Raw genomic sequence first — 20,702 nt, forward strand, 5'->3', positions numbered from 1 at the left:
TATTAATGGTGTCCGCGAGGTGGCATTGAATCTCTCTCTTCGCCAACGGAAAGGTCTGGAATGTCACACAACTGACCACAGAGATGACCATGTACTCGGAATAAACTAGCCGCCTCAATATTGCCGAGACCTGCAATCCACCGAGATCTGCAATTAGCCGCGAACCGGTTTCACGGAACGGCACCTTACCATTCCCCATACTGCGCCTGGTTCCGTATAATTACTCTTTCGGGGAACGCGGAAGATGCACTAGCCCAGACCACGGTTCTCCTGAATTAAGGGCTGAAAACACCATGTTTGAGATTGATCACTGATCACGCAAAGTCCCACAGTGAAGAAGAAAGCTGTCAGCATGGCCCGGAGGGAACGTTTGGGTACTGCCTGGTCACAAGGCATATAATCGGACCATCTGATAAAATTCTTCTGGTCTGACCATTTTTCAAACGCCTGAGGAAACCGGGTCCATCTCCTCCATAATGAAGATCCGCATCCTCTCGGCGCTGTGTGCGGCCTTCTCCTCCGGCGAGGCAGCCACCTTGCTCGCATCCCACTACAGCGGCCAGATCTACACCCTCGAGCTGTCGTCCGCGAACCAGCTCTCAATCGTCAAGTCCATCAGCTCGGGCAACCGCATGCCGGCGTGGCTCGACCTTGACTCTGCCACAAAGACGCTCTACGTTCCAGACGAAACTCAGTTCGGCCAACCGCTGCTCAAAAGCTACTCCGTCGGTGATGATGGCACAGTAACTCCGAAGGGCCAGGTCCAGACGGCCGGCGGCGAGCTTCACAGCATCATCTACGGAGTTGGTGCAGGAGGAGGATTCGTCGCGGTGGCGCGGTAGTAAGCTTACTCGTCCACAACGAATCTTATGCTTTTGCTAACCTGAAATAACACTTTTCAAGTGATGCATCAGCCATCTCTACTTATGCTCTGCCGGTGGGCAGCACAAATCAGGCGCTGCAGTCGTTGACATTCGCGATGACCCAGCCCGGCACTGTGCCGTCTCGGCAAGACAAGCCGCATCCCCATTCGGTGTTTACCGACCCGACCGGCAAATATCTACTTTCCGCCGACCTGGGCGCCGATCTCATTCGCATCTTCGCCATCAATAGTAATGGTACTCTGAAAGAGTGTCCGTCTGCGCAGGCTGGTGCCGGGGATGGGCCGCGTCACGGCGCGTTCTGGACCCAGGCCAATAGCTCAGTCTTATTCACCGTCAACGAGCTATCGAACTCGGTCACGTCCTGGTCTGTGGCGTACCCTGACTCCGGATGTTTGACGCTGTCGAGAAAACAAACCCTCTCGACGTTTCCTCCCGGGAAAGTTGCGCCGGTGGGATCCAAGGCTGCCGAAGTGCATGTTAAGGACAATTTTGTCTATGCATCCAATAGATGCGACCGTTCCTACGGCAGCCAGGAAGACTCCATGGCAACCTTTTCAATCAACCCTTCCACCAGCGAAGTGACGTTCCTTGAGGCCACGAGCGCGTTTTCGTACTTCCCCCGCACATTCTCAATCAACAAAGCGGGAAATTTGGTCGCAATTGGCGGACAGACAAGTGCCAACGTCGCTGTCGTGGAGAGAAACAGCACCACGGGCAAGCTGGGGCAACTGCTCGCGACGATTAAGGTTGGCAACCCGGGTACGGTGAACCAGGAAGATGGCCTGAGCGCCGTCATTTGGAACGAGTAAGGTCTGGTCGTATGTGCGAGTATTTGTATGCCAGATGCGAGTAGCTCGGATACCCGGCTTAAGAGCCATAGTTGTCACAACACCCTGCAATTAGAAGTCGCATGTTAAGAGAGACGAATGCCAAGTGTTTTCGGACTTGACAATTTAGTTGCCCATGAGCGAATTCTGCCTCTCGTGTCTGATTATCATTGTCAGATCTAAGAATCTATGCTGCCTTAAACCAGCATAGTGCGGTGGTATCTCTGAACTCTCATCATAACAACATAGCACGCTTGCTAGCCATACAAACACACACAATTACTTCTTCTTGCACAACCTGTTCAGGTAGTCAACGACAGTCCAGTCCTCGCTGCCCGGGGTAGACCAGGAGAAGAAGACACCGTTCGGGTCCCACTTCTTCTTAGTCGCAGCCAGCGTAGGGTAGATGGGTCCCCAGAAGGCGTCTTGCCAGTTCTTCATGAATGCATAATTCTGCGTCGACGGAGTCAGCTTTCGTATTCAACCGCGGACGCGAGTCAAGAGCAGGGAATCTTACCTCGTTCACGTAGGCCAAGCCGTTGGGGGCTGCTTGCTTAAACTTCTCGGTGATTGTGTTCACCATCAAGTCGTTCAGGGCCAGCTTCTGAGCCCATGTCGCGTCCAGGGCCTGGGGCAGAATAGCCATTGTTCGCATAGTTGCGCCCCTCCACTTTGGGTGCGTCGCGCTTTGAGGCGTCTTCACTGTCATTCCCGGATCGAATAGATGGCTAATGACGATGCCGAACTTGTCTGATGCGGGTGCCAGGGCAAGTTGGATGGCATCTGCAACAGCACCCTGGTTGCTCTGCTGCATATCTTGGTGGGTGAAGACCCAGCCTCCGGTGAGACCGTTCTGAGCGGCGGCCTCGGGCTCGAAGAAGTCGTGGAAAAGGGTGTAGTAGTTGGGGTATTCCTTGACGCCGGTGTCGTACGGGATACCTTCGGAGTTGAGGTAGGAGAAAAGGGGCTGCATTATAGCGGTGAGCTGCGCAGCGGTCTTGTTCATGCCCATAATCGGCTGGATGTGCAGGGCGCCTCCGATGACGGGAGGATACAATTCGTATATGGCGTAGAGGCCCTGGTCGACCATCTGGTTGCCGAGTTCGTGGAGCTTGTTCACTGCCTTTGTGACTTGGGTGAAGTTGGCTCCGGTGGTTGCATTGACATTGAGGAAGAGAGCGGCTCCGCGCGTGGTATCGGGGTAAGTCTTCAATGTGACTGACAAGACAACGGCATAGTTTCCGGGACCACCGCCCTTGAGAGCGTAGTAGAGGTCAGAGTTGCTGTTCTGGTTTGCAGTGATGAAATCTCCAGCCGCCGTGAGAACTTCAAATGAGAGGGCGTTGTCGGCGCCGAATCCGTAGAGACCACTCAGAGGGCCGTGGCCACCACCGCCCATGAAGCCGCCAGCAACACCAACAGTCTGTTCAGGTCAGTCAACTTATTATGAAAGAAAAGATGCCATCTTTTGACCAAAGACAACGTACCTCACATTCGCCCGTAACCACATTCTGAGGCGGATTCCGCGCATGCGCCGCATCAGAGATCTCGTAGCCCTGCACGCCGGCACCGATGGTCATAGCAGGCCCCTTGTAGTTACCAGGACCCGCGTAGTTGTTGACGAAGGAGATGTCCTTGAAGTTGTGGGTGTTGATGGCCAGCGAGCCGGCGCCCGCGCTCCGGCCCTCGAAGTCGTGGCCCGTGTTGCGGATCACAAGGCGCAAGTTCTTGGTTCTCGCAAAGTCGACGCCGGCCTTGATGTGCATTTTGTTCCTGGCGATGATTACATACTCGGGGTAGTTGCCCAGAGTGCACGTCTTGGTGGGATCTGTCGTGAGTTCGCAGGTGTTGTTGCTGCCCCAGGTCCAGAGTTGCGATGCTGGCTGGGAGATCCTGGTAGGTCACGGTCAACACCACGACCAATTTCTCGCTCCACGAACATGTGAACATAGGAAAAAGAGCAACTTACTGCCATCTTTCATCAGTCCATTTAACCGTGGCCTCAGCGCATTTGCCTGCGTCGAATGTTGAAACACCGCGGTACTGGTTGTAGCAGACAGCGGCGGGCGGCACGTTCTTGATGAGGTTGCCCCCGACGGTGATGTTGAGGGCATCCCACAAGTTAGCCTTGGGCCAGCAGTCGTCCGCCGGCGAGCATTTGCACTGGTAACTCTTGCCATTCTCCTCGTACGGCACGAGCTTGGTCGTGTAGACGGCCTTGGCAACGATTGCCAGGAACCCAAAGATTAACAAGTTCGCCAAAGAAGCGCGTCCCATGATGCTGGATTTCGAAGTCCTAGGCTCCGCTTGGTCCTCGTGCTGGTGCTGTTGTTCTCGTTGATGGAAGAATCTCTGGTTCCGAGGCGATGGCGACGGAGATAGCCCAAGAGGGTTCCGTAATATCGTGCTGATCGTGGCCATTTTGTACTAATGCTGCTTCTTCCCTGATCTTGGATCGTCGTCTTTCGTTCGGCGTACTAGTTTCCCTCGGTCTAAGGCGGCCGGCGCGTTGCAAGCCACCAACGCAAGCTCCCTCGTAGAATAGTAAGCGACTACCGACTAGTCGCATCGCCTAGGTCGCACTGCAGCAAGAGGCTAGAATATTAAGGGCATGGAAGGGAGAGGTAGAGTTTTGACGAAGGCAAGTGAGTCTAGGTTGTCTAGGTTGACTTTTCTGACGTGGAAGAAAGAACAATTGGCGGCGTCTAGACTGGCGTTGATGTGTCAGGGGTCGCAATATGGAACTCCGAACCGCCCATCAAGAACCCCTACAGCCGCCACAAGGGCATCGGGAGGGCTGATCTACGGCGGCGTTGGAAGGAGTGTTATTCGGGTTATCCGCGCCGGCGACGGCGAAAGGGCGGGAGAGACTAGCCAGCGGAGCCACCCAGCGTCTGCGTAGTTCCATCGACGGCGCGCTGTGGGTTGAGATCATGCGATAACTCGGGGTTTGCTTCTCCCCTCCTCGTAGCTGAGCAAATAGCAAACACCGTGGGCAACGTGCCGAGGACAGAGGTTGGGGTAAGATTTAGCGTTGTGCGGCATACATGCAAGCCCGCAGCAAGTTGGATAGCCCGCCGCCAATGTAGGTAAGGTAGACAATGAAGAAGTTTGCCCCTTGCGGCAGGCTTGGGGGTTCAGGAAACTCTGTGGTTATTGCATCGCGGCGGCGACAGGCCCCAGACAGGGAGACGCGAGGGAGAAAGAGTGGAAGCCATCGCAGACAGGGGGGAAGCCAAGTGTCAGGAATAGCAGCTTGTGGAGCAGACAACCGTCTTGCCGGTATCAGTTGCGGCAACACGATGGGGCACAACCCAGAGAGTTCCTGCCCGGCATCATTAAAAAGAGCCTCTCACGGAAAAGCTGGGAGCTGCGAGTGGTTTTCCATCCGAAGTGTCCCACAAGCTCGGGGCATGCGTTGCCACCTCTCTTCAAGCAGAGGTGCCGGCGGCTCGGCGGTCATCCAATCGTGCAGTAGTGGCACCCGGCACAGAGGAGCAGCGAGTGAGAGGAAGCACAGCAGACGTGCAGACGGCACAGCGCCGACCGGGAATGATGTGGGGGTAACAAGTCAACATCCTTTTCCCCCCCTTGTGGTCGGCACGTCAGAGCTTCTGCAGGCCGACCTGCCCATGCTCGCCGGGAGAGTCATCTCAACTTTCCCAAACACAGCTGCCGAATCGGGAAAAAAATACAGGACGTTGTGTGAATATCTTGGTCTATCGAACCTATAAGAGATTAAACATCCGTGTCGGCGGCTTTCGCGCGAGAGGCGTCAATAAGGGCGGCGATCATGGCCGTTGGGACGGCCCGAGTCAGATGACACTCAGCCTTCAAACGGCCAGAGACAAAGGCAATCAAAGGGCACGGGAAGACGATGAGGGAGACTAGTGGATGACCGGCGATTTGGGGCAGGTGGTCATGTCGCGATGTGCTAACCAGGCTTGGCATGGCCTAGATGCACGTCTTCTGTCTCAGTGCATGTCATCGATTGAATCAGGTCTCGGATCATGCCGACCAACTTCGCGGCAGCTGTTAAGTTAGAATAAACTTGGAAGAAGACGAAGAAGGAAAAAAGAAAAGAAGCGCAGAGGGAGCTGAGGGGAAAGTGTGCATTCCAATCAATGAAACCACTCCCACTGTTTAAGCTCGCCGAAAAGCTGGGGACGTTCCAGCAGCTGACTCAATTGTCCAAGGGAAAACCGGGGAACATTAGTCGGAGGGGCTGGAGACTTTGGACTCTAAGCCAACAGAGTCGTCCTAGCAACTGACGGTGGCTGAAGAGGCGCCGATCCGAATCTAACGGCCGTATGGCAGAACGGCCGCGAGACGATGTAGCAGCTGGACGTTGGACCCTTGGCATTCGGAGATCTGGATTTGACATCGCGAGTTGAGGGGCAATATTGGGAGTCACCTGTCGTTTTCTAGGGGTCTTGGAGAGCCGAAGATGGCCACCAACCCCGAACATTCAAGTCATGGCTTGCCTCGGCAGATCGGGGGTCGGCGTACATGTACTGCGTAGACACCCTGTCAAGTCATCTGCGGAGTGAGGATAAGTCCTCTCAGCAGTTGTCTCCTATCGCCGAATCGGCGAAACCAAGCAGGTGGCAACTTAGACCATGTCAGGTCAAGGCCTTCAGAGCCCGTCATATGTATGTTTGTGATTGTGTTTCAATGCCCAGAGTCGCGGGCATGATAAATGGTACTCGTAGATGAGGACTTGTCATGAGTGGGCAAAATTGTCACCCGATTACCCGAAATAGTTGTTGTTCAACTGATCATATCAGGCCTGACTAAGAGAAACCTCAATTTACTTGTTTCTAAAATACATGATTCTGATCCAGTCTGTGCAGAATCAGAAGCTGAAAGAAAACTATGGTTTTGCGCAGCCCATTCGTTATTCACGAAAGCAATGACCTGTGATGCCCAATGTTCACAATGTCTTAGTCGATCCCATTTCCGCTACCTCTGGCATTCACGCCGTCCTCCATTAAGCAAATGATCTTTCCCGTCCGTTGTCCATTGAGTCTGTGTCGTTCACATCGTTCATGTTGTTCACACCATCCTCAATTCCCTAATTACGCCGTATGTGTGTAACCCAGACAATGGCTGGTTGTTGACCATACTTCTCCGTCGCCATGTTGCGGAATCCGTTCAGAATTTCTTCGCCTGGAATCCAGAAGTGGCGCTTGGGGAGAATGAATCTTGCATAAGAGGGTGTTGCCTCAGACTTTGCATCGTACTTGCTAGGCACGCCAGGGGCGTAAAACTCAAAGCACCACATGCCACCGAGACAGCCCTCCAGTCTCACAAACTCGAGGCAACGCATCTGTAGCATCGCTTTCATCATCGCATCCAAAAGACGGGCCATTGCAGGCTCGTTAGCTTCGCAGAACTCAAGCATCTCGTCCTCTCTGGAGTCATCGTGTTCATATTTGCTCTCGTCAGCATCGTTGCTGTTCTCGAAGTTGTCGTGATCGCTGCCATCGTCATCATCGTCATCTTTAAAGCCTCCATCCACCAGGGTACGATATGTGAGGTCGTAGAGTGTCCTTTCGTGCTGTAATACAGTGTTGATATAACGATGCGCGCGTTTTGCCTCGCTGACAGAGCCGTGTCCAGGAGCGGGAAGCCCAGCATGGTTGACGGGAAAGTCGATGTCGTAGTCGTTGCCGTAGCGAGCGATGATCTTTTGAGACCACTTGTTGAAGTTGGTTCTCTGATACCACTCGGTCGACGTCGAGTCTTGCTCCATCGTGATCTCTAGTTTCTTCATTGACTGCCAAAATGGTTGCGGCTTCTCCGATGGCTGGTATGGCCAGAACAATGACGGGTCAACTTCGCCATGAAGCTTGAGGTTGGCAACATGATTGACGGCCTGGTGTAGTACCCTGCAGAGCCGATTGGGCTGTGGATTCCGTGATTTGGTCAGATTGCCGCTGATACGAACGGGCGGGTAAAGTTGGAGCACCAATTCACTCAAAGTCGGCGGGAAGTGAGTTGAGTTGAGCGAGTCCGTCAGCTGGCACCGCATCGCCTGCAGCAGATCCGGGAACCAAAATGGCTCACACCACTCCGTCCGAACGGTCTGCACCTGTAGGAATCGTGTAGCCAGTGCGAGAGCAGCTTTTGGTGAGAACTGGCGACATTGACGTTGTCCGTGGAAATGGATTGTGCGAACACAAGGAACAAACGGCATCTTGTCGACATCAAAAATCTCAGTCATTGAGTACTCGTATCTTTCGTGGCCCAAGCCGTGACGTGTTCCTTGTTCGATTTCCTTCCATCGCTGATAACATTGCTTGCTGGTGAGAGCTCCTGAGTCCGAGGGGGATTGGGCCTCGAGGGTCAACTCAAGGCGAAGGTCCGACTCCCAGCCGGAGAGGACGTAGAGAAGTTGATGCATGCCTCTAGTCGCAGCATAATTGTTCGCGTATCTGTCGACAGCGAACTCGTATGTGGGGACCTTGTGGTCACCGTACTCGGGAAGGACGACGACGACATTGAGGCGTGTGAGGAATCGTCGGCGGTAAGAGCCGGCACCTGACAATATCTCGTCGAACTTGTTGAGCTCAGAAGTCTTGATGTGAAGCTCGTGGAAGGTGAGCCTCTCGACGGCGTGCCGAAATCTCTCCGACACGCTGGCGATACTGGGTCGGATTGGCGACGAGGGCATCCCATTGCGGCAGTGGATTTCTTCAGGGAGCGGCAGCCACCAGGCGACGTGGTCGATGATTTCTTGAGGAAGTCTATTCATCGTGAATCTGGTTGTTGACGTCGGCGCGCAGAGTTACCAAAGACGGCAACTGCGACGGCGACGGACGATGGTGTTGTGGTTGGGAAGCTCAGTGCGAGGTATCAGAAATACTCGACGGTTGGAAGTAAATAGAGAGGGTGATCAGAGTTTTCAAGTTGTGTGGGTAGAAGGTCGAAGGTGAAAGGGCGAAGGTGGTGAAGTAGGTGAGAAACAAGAACGTTATTCCCACTTGAGGCAGGCACGCCCCCCAATCGTACCATCCTCCCCTCATAACTCCAGTTCAAGCATGAGGAAAGTACAAACAAATACGAGACTTGGGCGATGATTTTCACTACTTATAGCCAAAATTAGCCGCACTGTCAGCGGGCGCTACAAGTGCTTCATTTCGTGCTTGGTCGCGATATGATACTTCTATTCCTCAGGATGGGGGCCCTCCTTACCATATAACCCTCAATGTCGGTCCAGTCACAAGCACAAAATTACAGTTCCTTTTCTGTCCTGATGGAATCTCATGCTATTGTAAAAGCTCTTAGTGAGCGGGTAGTCTTCCCAGGTCGACGGAGCTTTGCCCAAAATTCCGGGCAAATGACAATAATGAAAGCGACTCCAGATTCAACCAGGTGGGCAACATAAATCCAACCACCACACTAAGTAGGACCATTACAGGAAAATAGGTCATCGGGTGAGTCCTCAGTAATCTTGCTAGAAATTTTCACCCGGGTGGTGTACTTCGCAAGGTTCATCTGGAAAAGTCATTCACAAACTCATAGATGTCCACTACACCTGAAGTACCTACTTAAGACTGAGATCTTGACCCTATCTGTCACATCCACCTTTGTCTAGTTTTCAAACATTACATCGCGTTATTGTATCTTCAAGCAGGAGTAACCACATCATTTATCATCTACGTGATTTTCTCCGTCGCCACTTTATCGCTGTTATTCTCGCTATGTGTAAGTACTCTGTTCGAGTTCAAAACAACTCCATATGCTAATTGCGTTATCAGCGGCACCCCTTCAGCCTAGAAAAATGGTCTCCATCAATGATATGCCACCCGAGATTCTCGAGCACATCTGCTCGTACTTGGTGATGTCCAAGTTTGATGCGCATCCGTGGAAGCACCGTCTGGCCACTTGGTCAATTGCAGGGATCATATTATCAGAGACGCAGCGTCAAAAGCGTCTGTTGACCGTTACTGAACGGAACCCCAATACTCTACCTGTTACTCCGTGCGCCACCTGCACTTGTATGCGGCCATTTTTGCGCACCGGAACAGCCTCTCGACGTATTAGGTCGCACGAACAAGAAGGTGAGGGTGGACAAACTGGTCAAGCGGTGTTATGTTGGTATGGACCGCGGTATTGGGGAGCGCTCTCCTCCGTCGACGGCCCAAGAGAGACGTTATCAGGCCAGCAGGGCGGCGGACTTGGCTGGAATTACCTTGCCGCTCCCTGAAGATGCGGAGAGCAACGTTTCTGTCCAAGCTAGCCTCGTACTCGCTCGGCATCCCAATATCACAGAGTTGGGGTTGAGAGGGAACACGCAGGATCTTGCCCGGGTTTGCGACTTGAAGAGAAGCGACGGTGGACCCCTACTTCCATTCCTCGAATCCATCCTCGTCAGCTCAAGTTTAGGACGCCTTGAGGATCCGTATCTTTGCGAGCTGGAGTCGTCGCATCTGACCAAAATTCTAAACCTCGGCGCGGAAGTCTCGGACATTTTCATCGAGAATTTCTGGATATCGCTCACCCACGACCTTGCGACCCAGCATGTGACTGCCATTACACTAAACAACGTCGCTGCCAGCGTCGACGACGTAAAAAAGCTCTTGAAAAATGCCCGCGGCCTAAGGAGTTTCGCCATGGACATCTGGGAAGGGCATGTCTTCGCCTCTGATGTTATTACCGAGTTAGAGGAGCATTGCCCGGCTCTGGAAACGCTTTGTCTCAAGTTCGTTCCCCCAGGATGTTCAAAAGAGGCGTATATTGGAGATGGCGACCCGTTCTCGCTGCGCAACTTCAACAACATACGGAATGTTTGGATCGACAATTGGAGCATTCTTAGGTCTATCCAGGAAAAGCCAGGACCGGTCACACGCCCGCTTAACCCGGGACGTCACGATTGGACAAGCCGCTGCAATGAATTCATGTCGACGCTTCCAGAGTCAGTGGAGCGGCTTCATTTCAGCGGCTCCGTTTTTCCCTCAATCTATGAATCGGTAAATGAGGAATATTCTCTGATAGAGGACTTCGAGGCTCTTGCGGTAGATCACAAGTCCGGTCGCTACCCCAAGTTGCGAGAAGTGGCAGTAGAGGGAACCGGTGGCGTAGAGCTGGTGAGAAAAGCTTTAGAAGATTGTGGTTTACGTGTTCTTTCTAAGGCGGAGAAGAGGCCATTTCTGTGGTTCTGAAAAAGGCGACAAGGACAGCAGGAATGACGATTCAAACGAAAGGTGGTTGGTTCAGTTAGCTATCCGGGAAGTCTGTATACGTGTAATCCGTACATCGTCCTGAGAACCCCGAATGGATGTATATTACTTTAAAGCCATTAAAGGTCCCATGTAATCACTTTCATCGCCGCTATTGTCGTTGCCAAATTTTTTAAATTTCTTTCTAAATTTTTTTTTTGCCGTCGTCGTTAGCTCTGTTATCGTCGGTTGTCGTCGTCGTCGTCTATTATTGTCTCTACTGTCATCGTCCTCATGGAGTTCATGGAGGTATTAGGCCTTCAAGGATCAAAGTTAAGGGGGACACTGGCACACTGCCCGCATAGCAAAATTCTTCTTCCGGACATCCAAATTGCCCGGAAATCAGACAGCGATCTGACATAACAGTTATGATTGCGGATTCATTGTCGACTAACTTAAGTGTACACGTATGAACTTCGGGCTTAGAGCCGAATTTCGGGTGACCAACAACACTGCTCCTTCTCATTTACCAGAACATGCCGAAAGGGACGAACGAGATCAAAGCATCCTGACCATGAATTCCTCTTCCCACCCGTTGCAGAGCCTCCAAAATCTCAGCGGAGGGCTTCCAGTCTCCAGCATCAAGCAACCATCTCCGAAACGAACGAACCTGATCCAGGGAGCTGTCGTCGGTGCCTTGAGACGACTTGCTCGCTTCAGCACCATCGCCACTGCTCTTAAAACCATCATCATGGCCACTTCCAAGGTCGGCATCGCCGCCAACCGCGCCCCCACTGCCGCCGGACACGCGAGCCATGTTCGGCGGGATCTCGACATGCTTGTCGAAGTTGGACGGAACGCCAGGCGCCGCGTACGAAAGCCGCCAATAACCGCCGCGACTCATCTGGATTACTTCGCAGGACATCTGAAATGTCTTCAGACTGGGCATCTGATCCAAGGCCTTGCACATCGTCTCGATGAGGGGCATCATGACGTCTTCTTCCAGAGTCCGCCAAAACTGCACGGGGCACTGGCCTATCTGGCGGCCGGTCTTGAAGTACCACTCTCCGGAGATTTTGACTGGCTCGAACTGCAGGCACATGTACGTCATGCCCTGCCAGAAAGGTGCAGGCTGCTCCGAGGGACCGTAAGGCCAGAAGAAGGACGGCTCCAGGATGCCGCGGTAGTCCAGCCTCGCGAAGTTGTTGAGCACATTGTGCATTGTGACGCAGAAGCTTGCGTGGTATCTGGCGGTCACGAAGTCCATCAGCTGCGCGAGCCAGAAGCAGACCGGGGGGTCGATGTAGACCTTGGCAAAGTTGTGGGTCGGAAGCTGGAAAGCGATCTCGGAGTCTGGGTGCTCCCATTCGTCGAGGAACTCAAGCTCGTGATAGCTGTACGGGTCGGCGTGGGCGAGAATGAGGTCATCAAGCTTCGGGCACGCCTTGGCGATGGTGACGACGCTGAAAGGGTGTACCTGTGGAGAGGCATCAATGCAGGTTATCTCGAGGGACCGGATGCACGGCGCCGCTGGCAGCGTATCAAGATCCGGCAGCTCGATGACCGTGAATTCTTGACAGCGATGTTGGCCCTTGACGGGTATGCCTCCCGGCACGACCTTTCCCCATGCACGACCTTTCCCCATGTCTGGCAGCAGATGGTCAAGCGGATGGCCTGGCGATCCGTCCAAGCCGAGAGGATCAGCAGCGTCTCAGAGACCGCTCTGAACGCTTCACTGCCTGCTTGGTCCATATCGAGCGCTTTGTAATAAATTCGGATGATACGCTGGAGGTATTTATCCAGCTGAATGCGCAACGTCACACGCTTGATGAAGTCGCGGCGGTAGGGACTGGTGGAGAAAAGAGACTCGAACATTTGGATGTCGTTATTGAGGTTGCTGATCTCGATGGTACGGAAAAGCAGGCGCTCGATGGCATACTGGAATCTGCGGGAGACCGTTGCAAACCGGGAAATAAGCCGGAGCTTGGGTCTGTACGGGTGGATGATCTCGTCTATGAAACGGTGACTGATGATGTCGTCGACGATCTCCTGCGGAAGTCGATCCATGGTCGGCGGGAGGATGTGGTGTGGTGAAGTTTGACAGAAGCCAAGAGGAAACCCAAGAGGAAAGCGTGGATGTTGGAAGGTCGAAGTTTGTGTCGGGGGAGGGCTGGTGAAATACTTGAACAAGCTGTGGCAGGCTCATATTTCTTGTGGTGATGCGGGAACACGCATGCATTAGCCCAAAAAGAAAAAGCCAAGAAGTGTGTAGGCGGTGACAAACGGAATGCAGAAGGGGCCAGCCTGTTTAGCAAACAAATGATGGGGTCACTTGCTGAGTTATCACCACCGGGTAAGCAGCATGTCTTGGTAGACTGAGTAGACAAGGGGATAACCTTTGTTGATTGAGTGCAAAGAGATATGACTGTGGTCTGGAATAATGATAATACATTTGCTTTGTGCACATCAATCATTTCAATTCCTGCTCCGTTTTCCTTCTTCCCCATGGTTCACAATTTTGACAATGCTGTAAGAGACTCACTGCTTTCCGAACCAAGACTTGTTACCACGAGACGTGCATCGTGAAAGGTCGTCACTGGAGCCGATATTCCATCAAATGTGACGAAAATAGTGCGCTAGATCCATGTCACAATCGCTTCCTGGTGGTGGTTTGTGATTGAGACCTTCCGGAACATATCTTCTAGTTCACTTCCACAGCATCCAGACTCTGCCAGGCCCCGGGCGCGCAGTAGAACTCGAGGCTTGTTTAAAGGAAGCCCATCTAGTTCTTCTCTGTACTCTCGGTCCAGCACACCTGGGAGGAAGTATTCCACTTTCAAGGAGTTCGTCGAATACCACGTGCTGAGGCTATCGGCATCTCGTAGCTTGAAGAGCTGCAAGGATCTCATCTGGGCGATGGCCCTGGTGACTGATCTAAGCAGCGGCATGACCGTATCAGGGTTCGCATTGAATCGTTCAGGGGCTTTCATTCTTTGAAAATTCCGCTTTGCAACTTCTGGCTTCATCTTCTTGGTCAATTCCGATAGGTATTCAAGGGCCGAGACGGTCTGTTCTTCTGTCCCATAGCCAGGAGGACTCTGATCTTTGAGATGAAGTGCGAAAGCTTCCTGGCCATTCTGGGGGCCGTTGCCGGTGTACCACGTTCCAGAGGGGGCTGCAGGGTTGAGGGTGATGGACATGAGGGTGACTTCCTGCCAGAACGGCTGCGGGTTTCTCGCGAGACTACTAGGCCAAAAGAAACAAGGATCCAACGGACCACTGTATCGAAATCTTTTGACGCTGTCAGCTAACCGGCGTAGAGCAAGAGAAAGCCGGTCTTCTTCCTGGTTTGGCACCAGGCTCGGCGGGTCATGACCGGTGTAGTCAGGTCCGTGAATGTTAAAGTAAACATTGGCCATCGAAGGTGTCTTGTTGATGGCTTGAACCAAATCCTCCCGCAAGCTCTGACGGAAGGCCAAGAATTCGCCAGGCTCGGTGTAACTCAGAAAGACGCCTTTGAGACAGGGAAGTCTGGTTGCTAGTGCCAGATACGACAATGGCGAGAACTCGCGGAAACCCGGTTTCTTGCGATACTCCGGGTTATTCAACAAGAGCCACCGAATGCAGTCGACTTGCGGCAGCTGCTCGGGGTAAAGGATTTCGAGATAGTCGTACTGGTAATCAAGCTTGGTGCCGGAAAATCCTAGTTGATAAGGACGAGATGTGATGAATAGCCCGATGCTGCAGTTCTTTTTCCAGCGACATAAGCACTTTAGAAGTTTGAAAATGGCATCCGTCGCAACTTTGTTGTTGGCCTCTCTCTCGGTTGCTTCGGGATATTTCCGACAAAGCAGAAGCTTGATTTTAAACCCGAGATGCTTGAGAAGATTGCGGCGGTGCGGGTGGGTGAAAAGTTCTGCGAAACGCTCCAGTTCGACATGATTGATGTCAATTTCCCTGAAAGTATGCCGCTCAATAGAGAGTTGGAATCTCTTGGAAACCGTCACGAACTTCGGAGCACTACGGCGCCCGGTCAGCCAAGGTGAGTAGTCGATGATCTGGTCAATGATCTCTTGTGGCAGCCTCTCCATTGTGGTGGATCGTCGTCGTTGTCGTCGTCGTCGTCGTCGAGTGACGCGGCGAGTCCGAAGTAGAAGGAAAACGAGAAGGAGCTCTGATTCTGACACACCAGTGGAAGTGGGAAGACTTCAGAATGTCAGACGGACGTCAGCCGAATGATAAAGTTAGGGCACCCAGAAGGTGAAATACAGAGGGAGAGTTTAATTTAAATTCAGAGTAGAAATTCAGAGGAGTGACCGTACCATTCACCCTTCCACATTCCGTCCGTGTCGGGAACGTGGCATCAAATCATTCCATGGTGTTCTTCGTATCTGCCATGCATTTTCTTTGTGGTTTTTCTTTTCGTGGATGACGCTGGCATTGTTGCCACTGTTACTGCAACTATTCCTTCATCGCCGTGACTTCCATCAACTTCCAGGATTACATGTATTGTCCCTTGTCATTCTGACAGGTACATCGTGGTTCCGTCGGTGGTGTTTTTGTTCTTTGATAGAGACCATCTAATTTTCCTGCGTCTCTGCGGCTATATTTCCCACGTATTTGATTTTTCATATTTAGAACGATAGTAGCGATAGCGACGATGAGGACGACGATGAGGACAACGATGAGGATGAAGATAGCTATAATGATAGCAACTATCATAATAGATATAACGGTTAGGACAGAAGCAACAACGACAGTACGGTTAGTAGAGTATGGCTACAGGGAAAGTAGTCGCTGTAGCACAGGAACAATAGACGGTCTCCTTTGATAATAGACACACTAGACACCTATGCTTTATGTGAATGAAAATGAACAGGGGTTGCTTTTGAGACTACGTTAGATCTCTTACCCACTAAGCCCTTTGTCTAGCTGCAGAACGTCAGTTATTAATCATAATATTACTGCTTGTGTCTCTGTCATAATTCAATAGTGTTGGCTCAAAAATCTTTATTCTAACGATGAGGGATACGGCTGGCTTCACAATGGAGTTGAGGTCTTGGACAAATGATCTGTTAGGGGAATAGAGCTCGTCTGCTACTGATGAAACCGCTGAGCTATGGTTGACGTTAGGGTGATTTACCTACCACACGTACAGTACCCCTGAAGATACATGGGACCCCAGGAAAGTTGAAGATCTGACAAACTGAGCAAGAGTGTTTGAGGATGAATCACTGTCGACTAGGTATTGTATTTTTGATGGTGATGGCCTTACTACAATCAATCGACCCTGCTGAGACGCTGATGACTAACTGTGACAGTGACCAGCTAAAACGGGCTGGGTCAGCATACCTTAGTTCTTTCTCAGGGGGAAAGGCTGAGAATTTGTATCTTAGTGACGAATAGATCGAATTATGCTAGGTATCTAGTGACCATTGAACTCCCAGGGAACGATGGAACCCCAACACAGAATGCCTTCATGACGCCAATCAACCATATACCTGTACCTGAACGCCACGCTGGGCTGGGACTAAGCCAGATCCCCCATTCATCGACGCGTTATAGACATTATTATAAACATGAAACATTACTTCTGACCACCTCATCAGATCTGAGCCGGCTTGATCTTGGCCAGCTCGGTCGGCAAACTTGAATGCTTCGTCTCGCTCTCCCCATTCCATCCCCGGAACATCGGGTGAGACAGCAAAGGCGGGGTCTTGAGTCGTATCGTCGGCGGACGGACCGGTCCGGCGTCTTCCTCGACCGGCAGTGTAACCCGCCGTGTGGGGTACTTCTTATGTAGGATCTGCCACGTCTTCTCGACTCTTGCCTCGTGCTCAGTCCAGTCTCCGCGTAGAGACATCAACAATCCTTCCCCCTCCTCTTCATCTTCAACACTCGTCCTTGAGCTAGTCCTCGCGTGCCAGGTGCGCGATCGTGTGCGGGCGGGCGGCGACACGGGAGTAACGGTGGAGACGTCCGTCCGGCTCTGTAATGACTTGCGGATCATGATACTCCGCTGCAGCTCTTCCTCCAACAGAATCCTGGAATGGCTCAGCTTCGTGCGGCGGGCATATTCCTCCCAGGTCAGGTTCGGGTTGCGGAGGATGGCCGTGTTGTATTCGTGCGCGAGCTGCTTCTTCCGGCGGGCGCGGGCGACGACGAGGTAAATGGTGACGGCGGCGACGGCGAGGATGAGAGAGCCGAGGACGGTCGAGACGATGATCAGGGTCTTGGTGCTCGGGGTGGAGGCGGCGGTGTTTCCGGAAAAGTCGACGGCGACGGGATCGGTGCCGATCTTTACCACGTCGTTTCTCGGGACGTTCGGGATCTTCATGTTTCTTCCCAGGTGATTGGGATATATAGCGAGTGACGGGTATAAGTGCTTAGTTATTGTAACGAACGTAAAGTGGCCATGGAATTCGATAGATACGACGGCCGGGCTGGACGCGAGCGAGTGTGGTTGTGTGGGTTGGTGATAGTTGAGTCACAAAAAAAGTGTACGATCCCTTCTCGCGGGCGGGTGGGATGGCTCGGGTTCTTGTATATGGGGTAACAAGCAGCAAGCCAAAAAGGCGGTAATTCTATTTAAAAAATTGATTGGGATGCAGAACCCCAAGCTTACTCCGTGCAGTACCCACGTCTCTCTAGTCTCCTGACCGCGCAGGAACGCGGCACTCACCGTATTACTTCACGGTCTGCAGGTGATGCTTCTTTCTGCACGCCATACTGTTCTGCCACCCTTGGCGTAGGCGAGAGGTTACCCCTTCCCCTCCCCGTACGGGGACCGCCGTCGAGTCCGCGACAGCCACCCCGGAGAGGAAGGCAGAGTTCGGATACGGGCTTGGGTGGCTGAAGCGAGAGGCCTTCTTAGAGGGTGAACATGGGCATGAAGACGTAAGCATGCCCTCTCGGAGTGGGATTCGGGATGGCTGGGGCACGCAGAAAGACGAATGGCCAGCTGTCTCTGTGGTGATCCGGCCGCTGGCCACGATAGACGGAGGCCAGATGCTTCTTCTTCTTCCATTGTCAGGCAACCTACCGGGGTAAAGCAAAAAGACGTGGAGGCATCACTCCATCGCCCGCTGTGGCACAGTGAAGACCAGGGCGAAGGCAAATTCTCTGGAAAACACCAAGAAACAGACTTTAGGGCTGCCAGGGGCTCTGGATTGGCCGCTTTTGCGCTATAATTGGCCCTGACTAGGCCTTGTCAGGTGTCCAACACGAGGTTAGGCACAGTAGCGCCGCATTGGCGGAACGGGGCCCAACAGCAAATCCCGGACGACGTGCCGGGGGTGACCAGGGGAGTTGGAGAGAGAAGACGGGGAGAGGCCCTCGACCGCGGGATGGGCTCACGAACCCGGCCTATCAGGGCTTCTGGAACTCCCGGTGGCTGGGCAGCGCCCGAGCCGTGCTGGACAAGGATCCGATGGTTTGTGTGGTGTCATTGGTGGTGAAGCGTGAGAAGAGGGGCACTGCGCTGGCCAGTTGAGTGGCATGGGATTTCTCCGCGATGAGACTGGAAAGCCCATCGGCCGCATTTTTGGCCATTGGGCACTGAGATGTCTGCCGATTTTGCGGCTGGTGTTGTCTCTGCCAATGAGTTGTTCCTTTCTCTGGGTCTTCGAAGCACGTCACGTTGGAGAAGATGTGAGTGCCCGGTGTCGAGATACTGTCTGCATCGAATGTTGATTGACATGCATACGAATCTACTGCATAGTACAGATTCGAATCGTTCGTCCATCTGCAAGATGAGATGAAGCTTCATCAAAAATATGGTCAGGGCTTTGGGCTGCCTCTGCAGAGCCATTTGACTTCAGTCAGTGAGCGTTGTTGGCATGTGAGGGAAAAAAGTTTTCAACAAGACCCCTGACATGACGATCTTCTCCCATGTCTCGCTAGAACAGCCACAATAGCGGATTTTTGCTTCTGGCTGTGCTTCCTTTAGATAACAGATAGCACACCGCTTCGCACCGTTTGCGCTTCTCCGGCAAACAATGAATGCCCAAACTTGAACCTGGAGTTTCTTCTTCTGCTTTATCGTGCGACGTCATGTTGCGTGTAGCAAATGTCTGTTTCATTAAACCAAGCAAATAATGCAATTCCACGCGCGTTCTCCTGCATCTGCCCGCCGTCTCGTTTGTCTGAGGCATCTTGTTCCCGCGCCATGGCCGCTTCACAGGCCATCCTCCAGCGCAAAATCCAACACCACAACCTTTCTTTGCTTCTCCTCGGTTCGCGTGTATATTGAAACCACCTGCCTTGACCCAGACACAAATGTCTCGAGCTGCGGCTCCCCGGAAAACCCATCCCCCTGCCACAGGCAGCGATACTCCAACCGCACCGTCGCATCATCCGCCGCCGCAGTCTCAGGCAGCCTGGCGCCCACAACCGTGAGTTTGTTATCTCGATTGCCCGGCAGAGCGAACACCACCGTCCTTTTCCCGGGTAAAGCAATGACATCTCCCCGGGCCCCCGTCCGCGTCGGCAGCGCGTCAGGCAACGCGTACCTGCTCCAGTGGCCCTCGGGGCTGCGGTAGTAGTGCATCCAGACTTCGTTTTCGCGATTCAAGACGTGGAACCCGCCGTCCTCGTCGGCTGCTTGGGCCTCCTGGTTCAGGATGCCGCTGTTCTGCGGGATGTCGAACACGATCAGGCCATCCGCGTCTGGGAAGACAGTCTCGCCGACCTCGAGATTCGCCAGCCGCTCGCCTCTGCTGTTGTTGAACGTCTTGCCGAGATCGTCGCTCGAGACGTAGAAGAGGCTGTAGTTGTTCTCTGGACCATTTGGTCCAGCCTGCACCGTGTGCAGGCGCGCTTCCGGGTCGTCCACGCCTTCGTACCATACGAACCCCCGGTATGTCCCAGACACGTGCACGCGGCCGTTGGCATAAGAAATGCCGTTGATGTACGGGTTGTTTTTGACGCCGGTGAGAAATTGGCCAATGTAGGAGTAGGTTCGGTCCTTGCTGCTGTACTTGAAGAGGTGATCGGAGCCTGCACCGGCTCTGCATTTCGTGCGTCCGCGTCAGCTGCAGGTTTCATCTTCGCGAGATTGGGCATCTCAACTTACATGCCGATGCGATAGCTCAACAAAAGATCATTGTCGACGCGAATGAAGCGAGGGTACGTCGTTTCCAGGAAGATCTTTTCAATCGCCAATTGGCCGGTGCGCGTGTATCCCGGCAGTTGATTGTGTGTTGGGCTGAACAGCGATGCTTCCCACTTGTGTGTCTCTGGGCTCGTCGCAACGCCTGGTACTGACATGCGAAAGTGCAATCTCAACGCAATGGTATCAGCGTTGCCGTTTATGAGATCATGTGATCGAGCAACTCACGGATCGCAGTGGTGGTCGAAGGCGACGTGGATCGTGCCGTCTCCCTCACATACGCCTATCGAGATGGTGTTGTGTCCATCATCCGCCGTTTGTTCATAGTCCTCAAATGTCAATGTCTCCCAATCGCCGAGTGTATCCCTGATGGGTCGCCGCGCCAAGCTGACGAAGAGGACATTACTCGTCGCATCCTTATGGCGGTAAAAGCAGGCATACTGCCACCCGTTGAAGGTTGTCAGCGCATCCTGTTGGAACGAGTTTGCGTTGATTCGGTGCTCCCTTCGCGCATCGAGCGCCAGCTCTGACTGTGACAAAAGTTTCAGTTGGGACATCATTCTCTCGAAAGCCGATAAGCAGACTTTCCAAAGTCAAATATGCAACATGGGAATGGGAACCCCGCGTGGAGAGGCCCGCGAGCACCCCTCCATTTTCACCACAGTGACGTATGGAAACCCTTACTCCTGGGTTCGGGGAAGAGGGGGCCGAGCCAAAT

At 53.0% G+C, this 20,702-nt stretch overlaps 8 protein-coding genes across 8 annotated transcripts; 2 read left to right on the forward strand and 6 right to left on the reverse strand.

The window, feature by feature from the left end:
• Window positions 1-476: 476 nt before the first annotated feature.
• On the forward strand, window positions 477-1,693 carry GCG54_00012827 (uncharacterized protein; the record flags this gene model as incomplete). Its single annotated transcript, XM_045412696.1, has 2 exons — window positions 477-841; window positions 904-1,693. The coding sequence occupies 2 exons, from the start codon at window positions 477-479 to the stop codon at window positions 1,691-1,693; spliced, it is 1,155 nt and encodes a 384-aa protein (XP_045268702.1).
• A 297-nt stretch (window positions 1,694-1,990) lies between these two features.
• Window positions 1,991-4,132, reverse strand: GCG54_00012828 (FAD-linked oxidoreductase ZEB1; the record flags this gene model as incomplete). The annotated part of the gene is made up of 4 exons (XM_045412697.1): window positions 1,991-2,164; window positions 2,229-3,134; window positions 3,199-3,604; window positions 3,681-4,132. 4 exons carry the CDS (start codon window positions 4,130-4,132, stop codon window positions 1,991-1,993), a joined length of 1,938 nt encoding a protein of 645 aa, XP_045268703.1.
• A 2,653-nt stretch (window positions 4,133-6,785) lies between these two features.
• Window positions 6,786-8,468, reverse strand: GCG54_00012829 (uncharacterized protein; the record flags this gene model as incomplete). Its single annotated transcript, XM_045412698.1, has 1 exon — window positions 6,786-8,468. One exon carries the CDS (start codon window positions 8,466-8,468, stop codon window positions 6,786-6,788), a length of 1,683 nt encoding a protein of 560 aa, XP_045268704.1.
• Window positions 8,469-9,497: 1,029 nt separating this feature from the next.
• Window positions 9,498-10,878, forward strand: GCG54_00012830 (uncharacterized protein; the record flags this gene model as incomplete). The annotated part of the gene is made up of 2 exons (XM_045412699.1): window positions 9,498-9,714; window positions 9,761-10,878. 2 exons carry the CDS (start codon window positions 9,498-9,500, stop codon window positions 10,876-10,878), a joined length of 1,335 nt encoding a protein of 444 aa, XP_045268705.1.
• A 523-nt stretch (window positions 10,879-11,401) lies between these two features.
• Window positions 11,402-12,942, reverse strand: GCG54_00012831 (uncharacterized protein; the record flags this gene model as incomplete). The annotated part of the gene is given in 2 exon segments (XM_045412700.1): window positions 11,402-12,493; window positions 12,508-12,942. The coding sequence occupies 2 exon segments, from the start codon at window positions 12,940-12,942 to the stop codon at window positions 11,402-11,404; spliced, it is 1,527 nt and encodes a 508-aa protein (XP_045268706.1).
• Window positions 12,943-13,511: 569 nt separating this feature from the next.
• Window positions 13,512-14,966, reverse strand: GCG54_00012832 (uncharacterized protein; the record flags this gene model as incomplete). Its single annotated transcript, XM_045412701.1, has 1 exon — window positions 13,512-14,966. The coding sequence occupies one exon, from the start codon at window positions 14,964-14,966 to the stop codon at window positions 13,512-13,514; it is 1,455 nt and encodes a 484-aa protein (XP_045268707.1).
• A 1,514-nt stretch (window positions 14,967-16,480) lies between these two features.
• Window positions 16,481-17,212, reverse strand: GCG54_00012833 (uncharacterized protein; the record flags this gene model as incomplete). Its single annotated transcript, XM_045412702.1, has 1 exon — window positions 16,481-17,212. One exon carries the CDS (start codon window positions 17,210-17,212, stop codon window positions 16,481-16,483), a length of 732 nt encoding a protein of 243 aa, XP_045268708.1.
• Window positions 17,213-19,051: 1,839 nt separating this feature from the next.
• On the reverse strand, window positions 19,052-20,541 carry GCG54_00012834 (uncharacterized protein; the record flags this gene model as incomplete). Its single annotated transcript, XM_045412703.1, has 3 exons — window positions 19,052-19,883; window positions 19,949-20,155; window positions 20,213-20,541. The coding sequence occupies 3 exons, from the start codon at window positions 20,539-20,541 to the stop codon at window positions 19,052-19,054; spliced, it is 1,368 nt and encodes a 455-aa protein (XP_045268709.1).
• Between the last annotated feature and the right edge of the window lie 161 nt (window positions 20,542-20,702).

Source organism: Colletotrichum gloeosporioides (assembly GCF_011800055.1).
Source record: "Colletotrichum gloeosporioides strain Lc1 chromosome Unknown consensus_16, whole genome shotgun sequence".
Taxonomy (NCBI): domain Eukaryota; kingdom Fungi; phylum Ascomycota; class Sordariomycetes; order Glomerellales; family Glomerellaceae; genus Colletotrichum; species Colletotrichum gloeosporioides.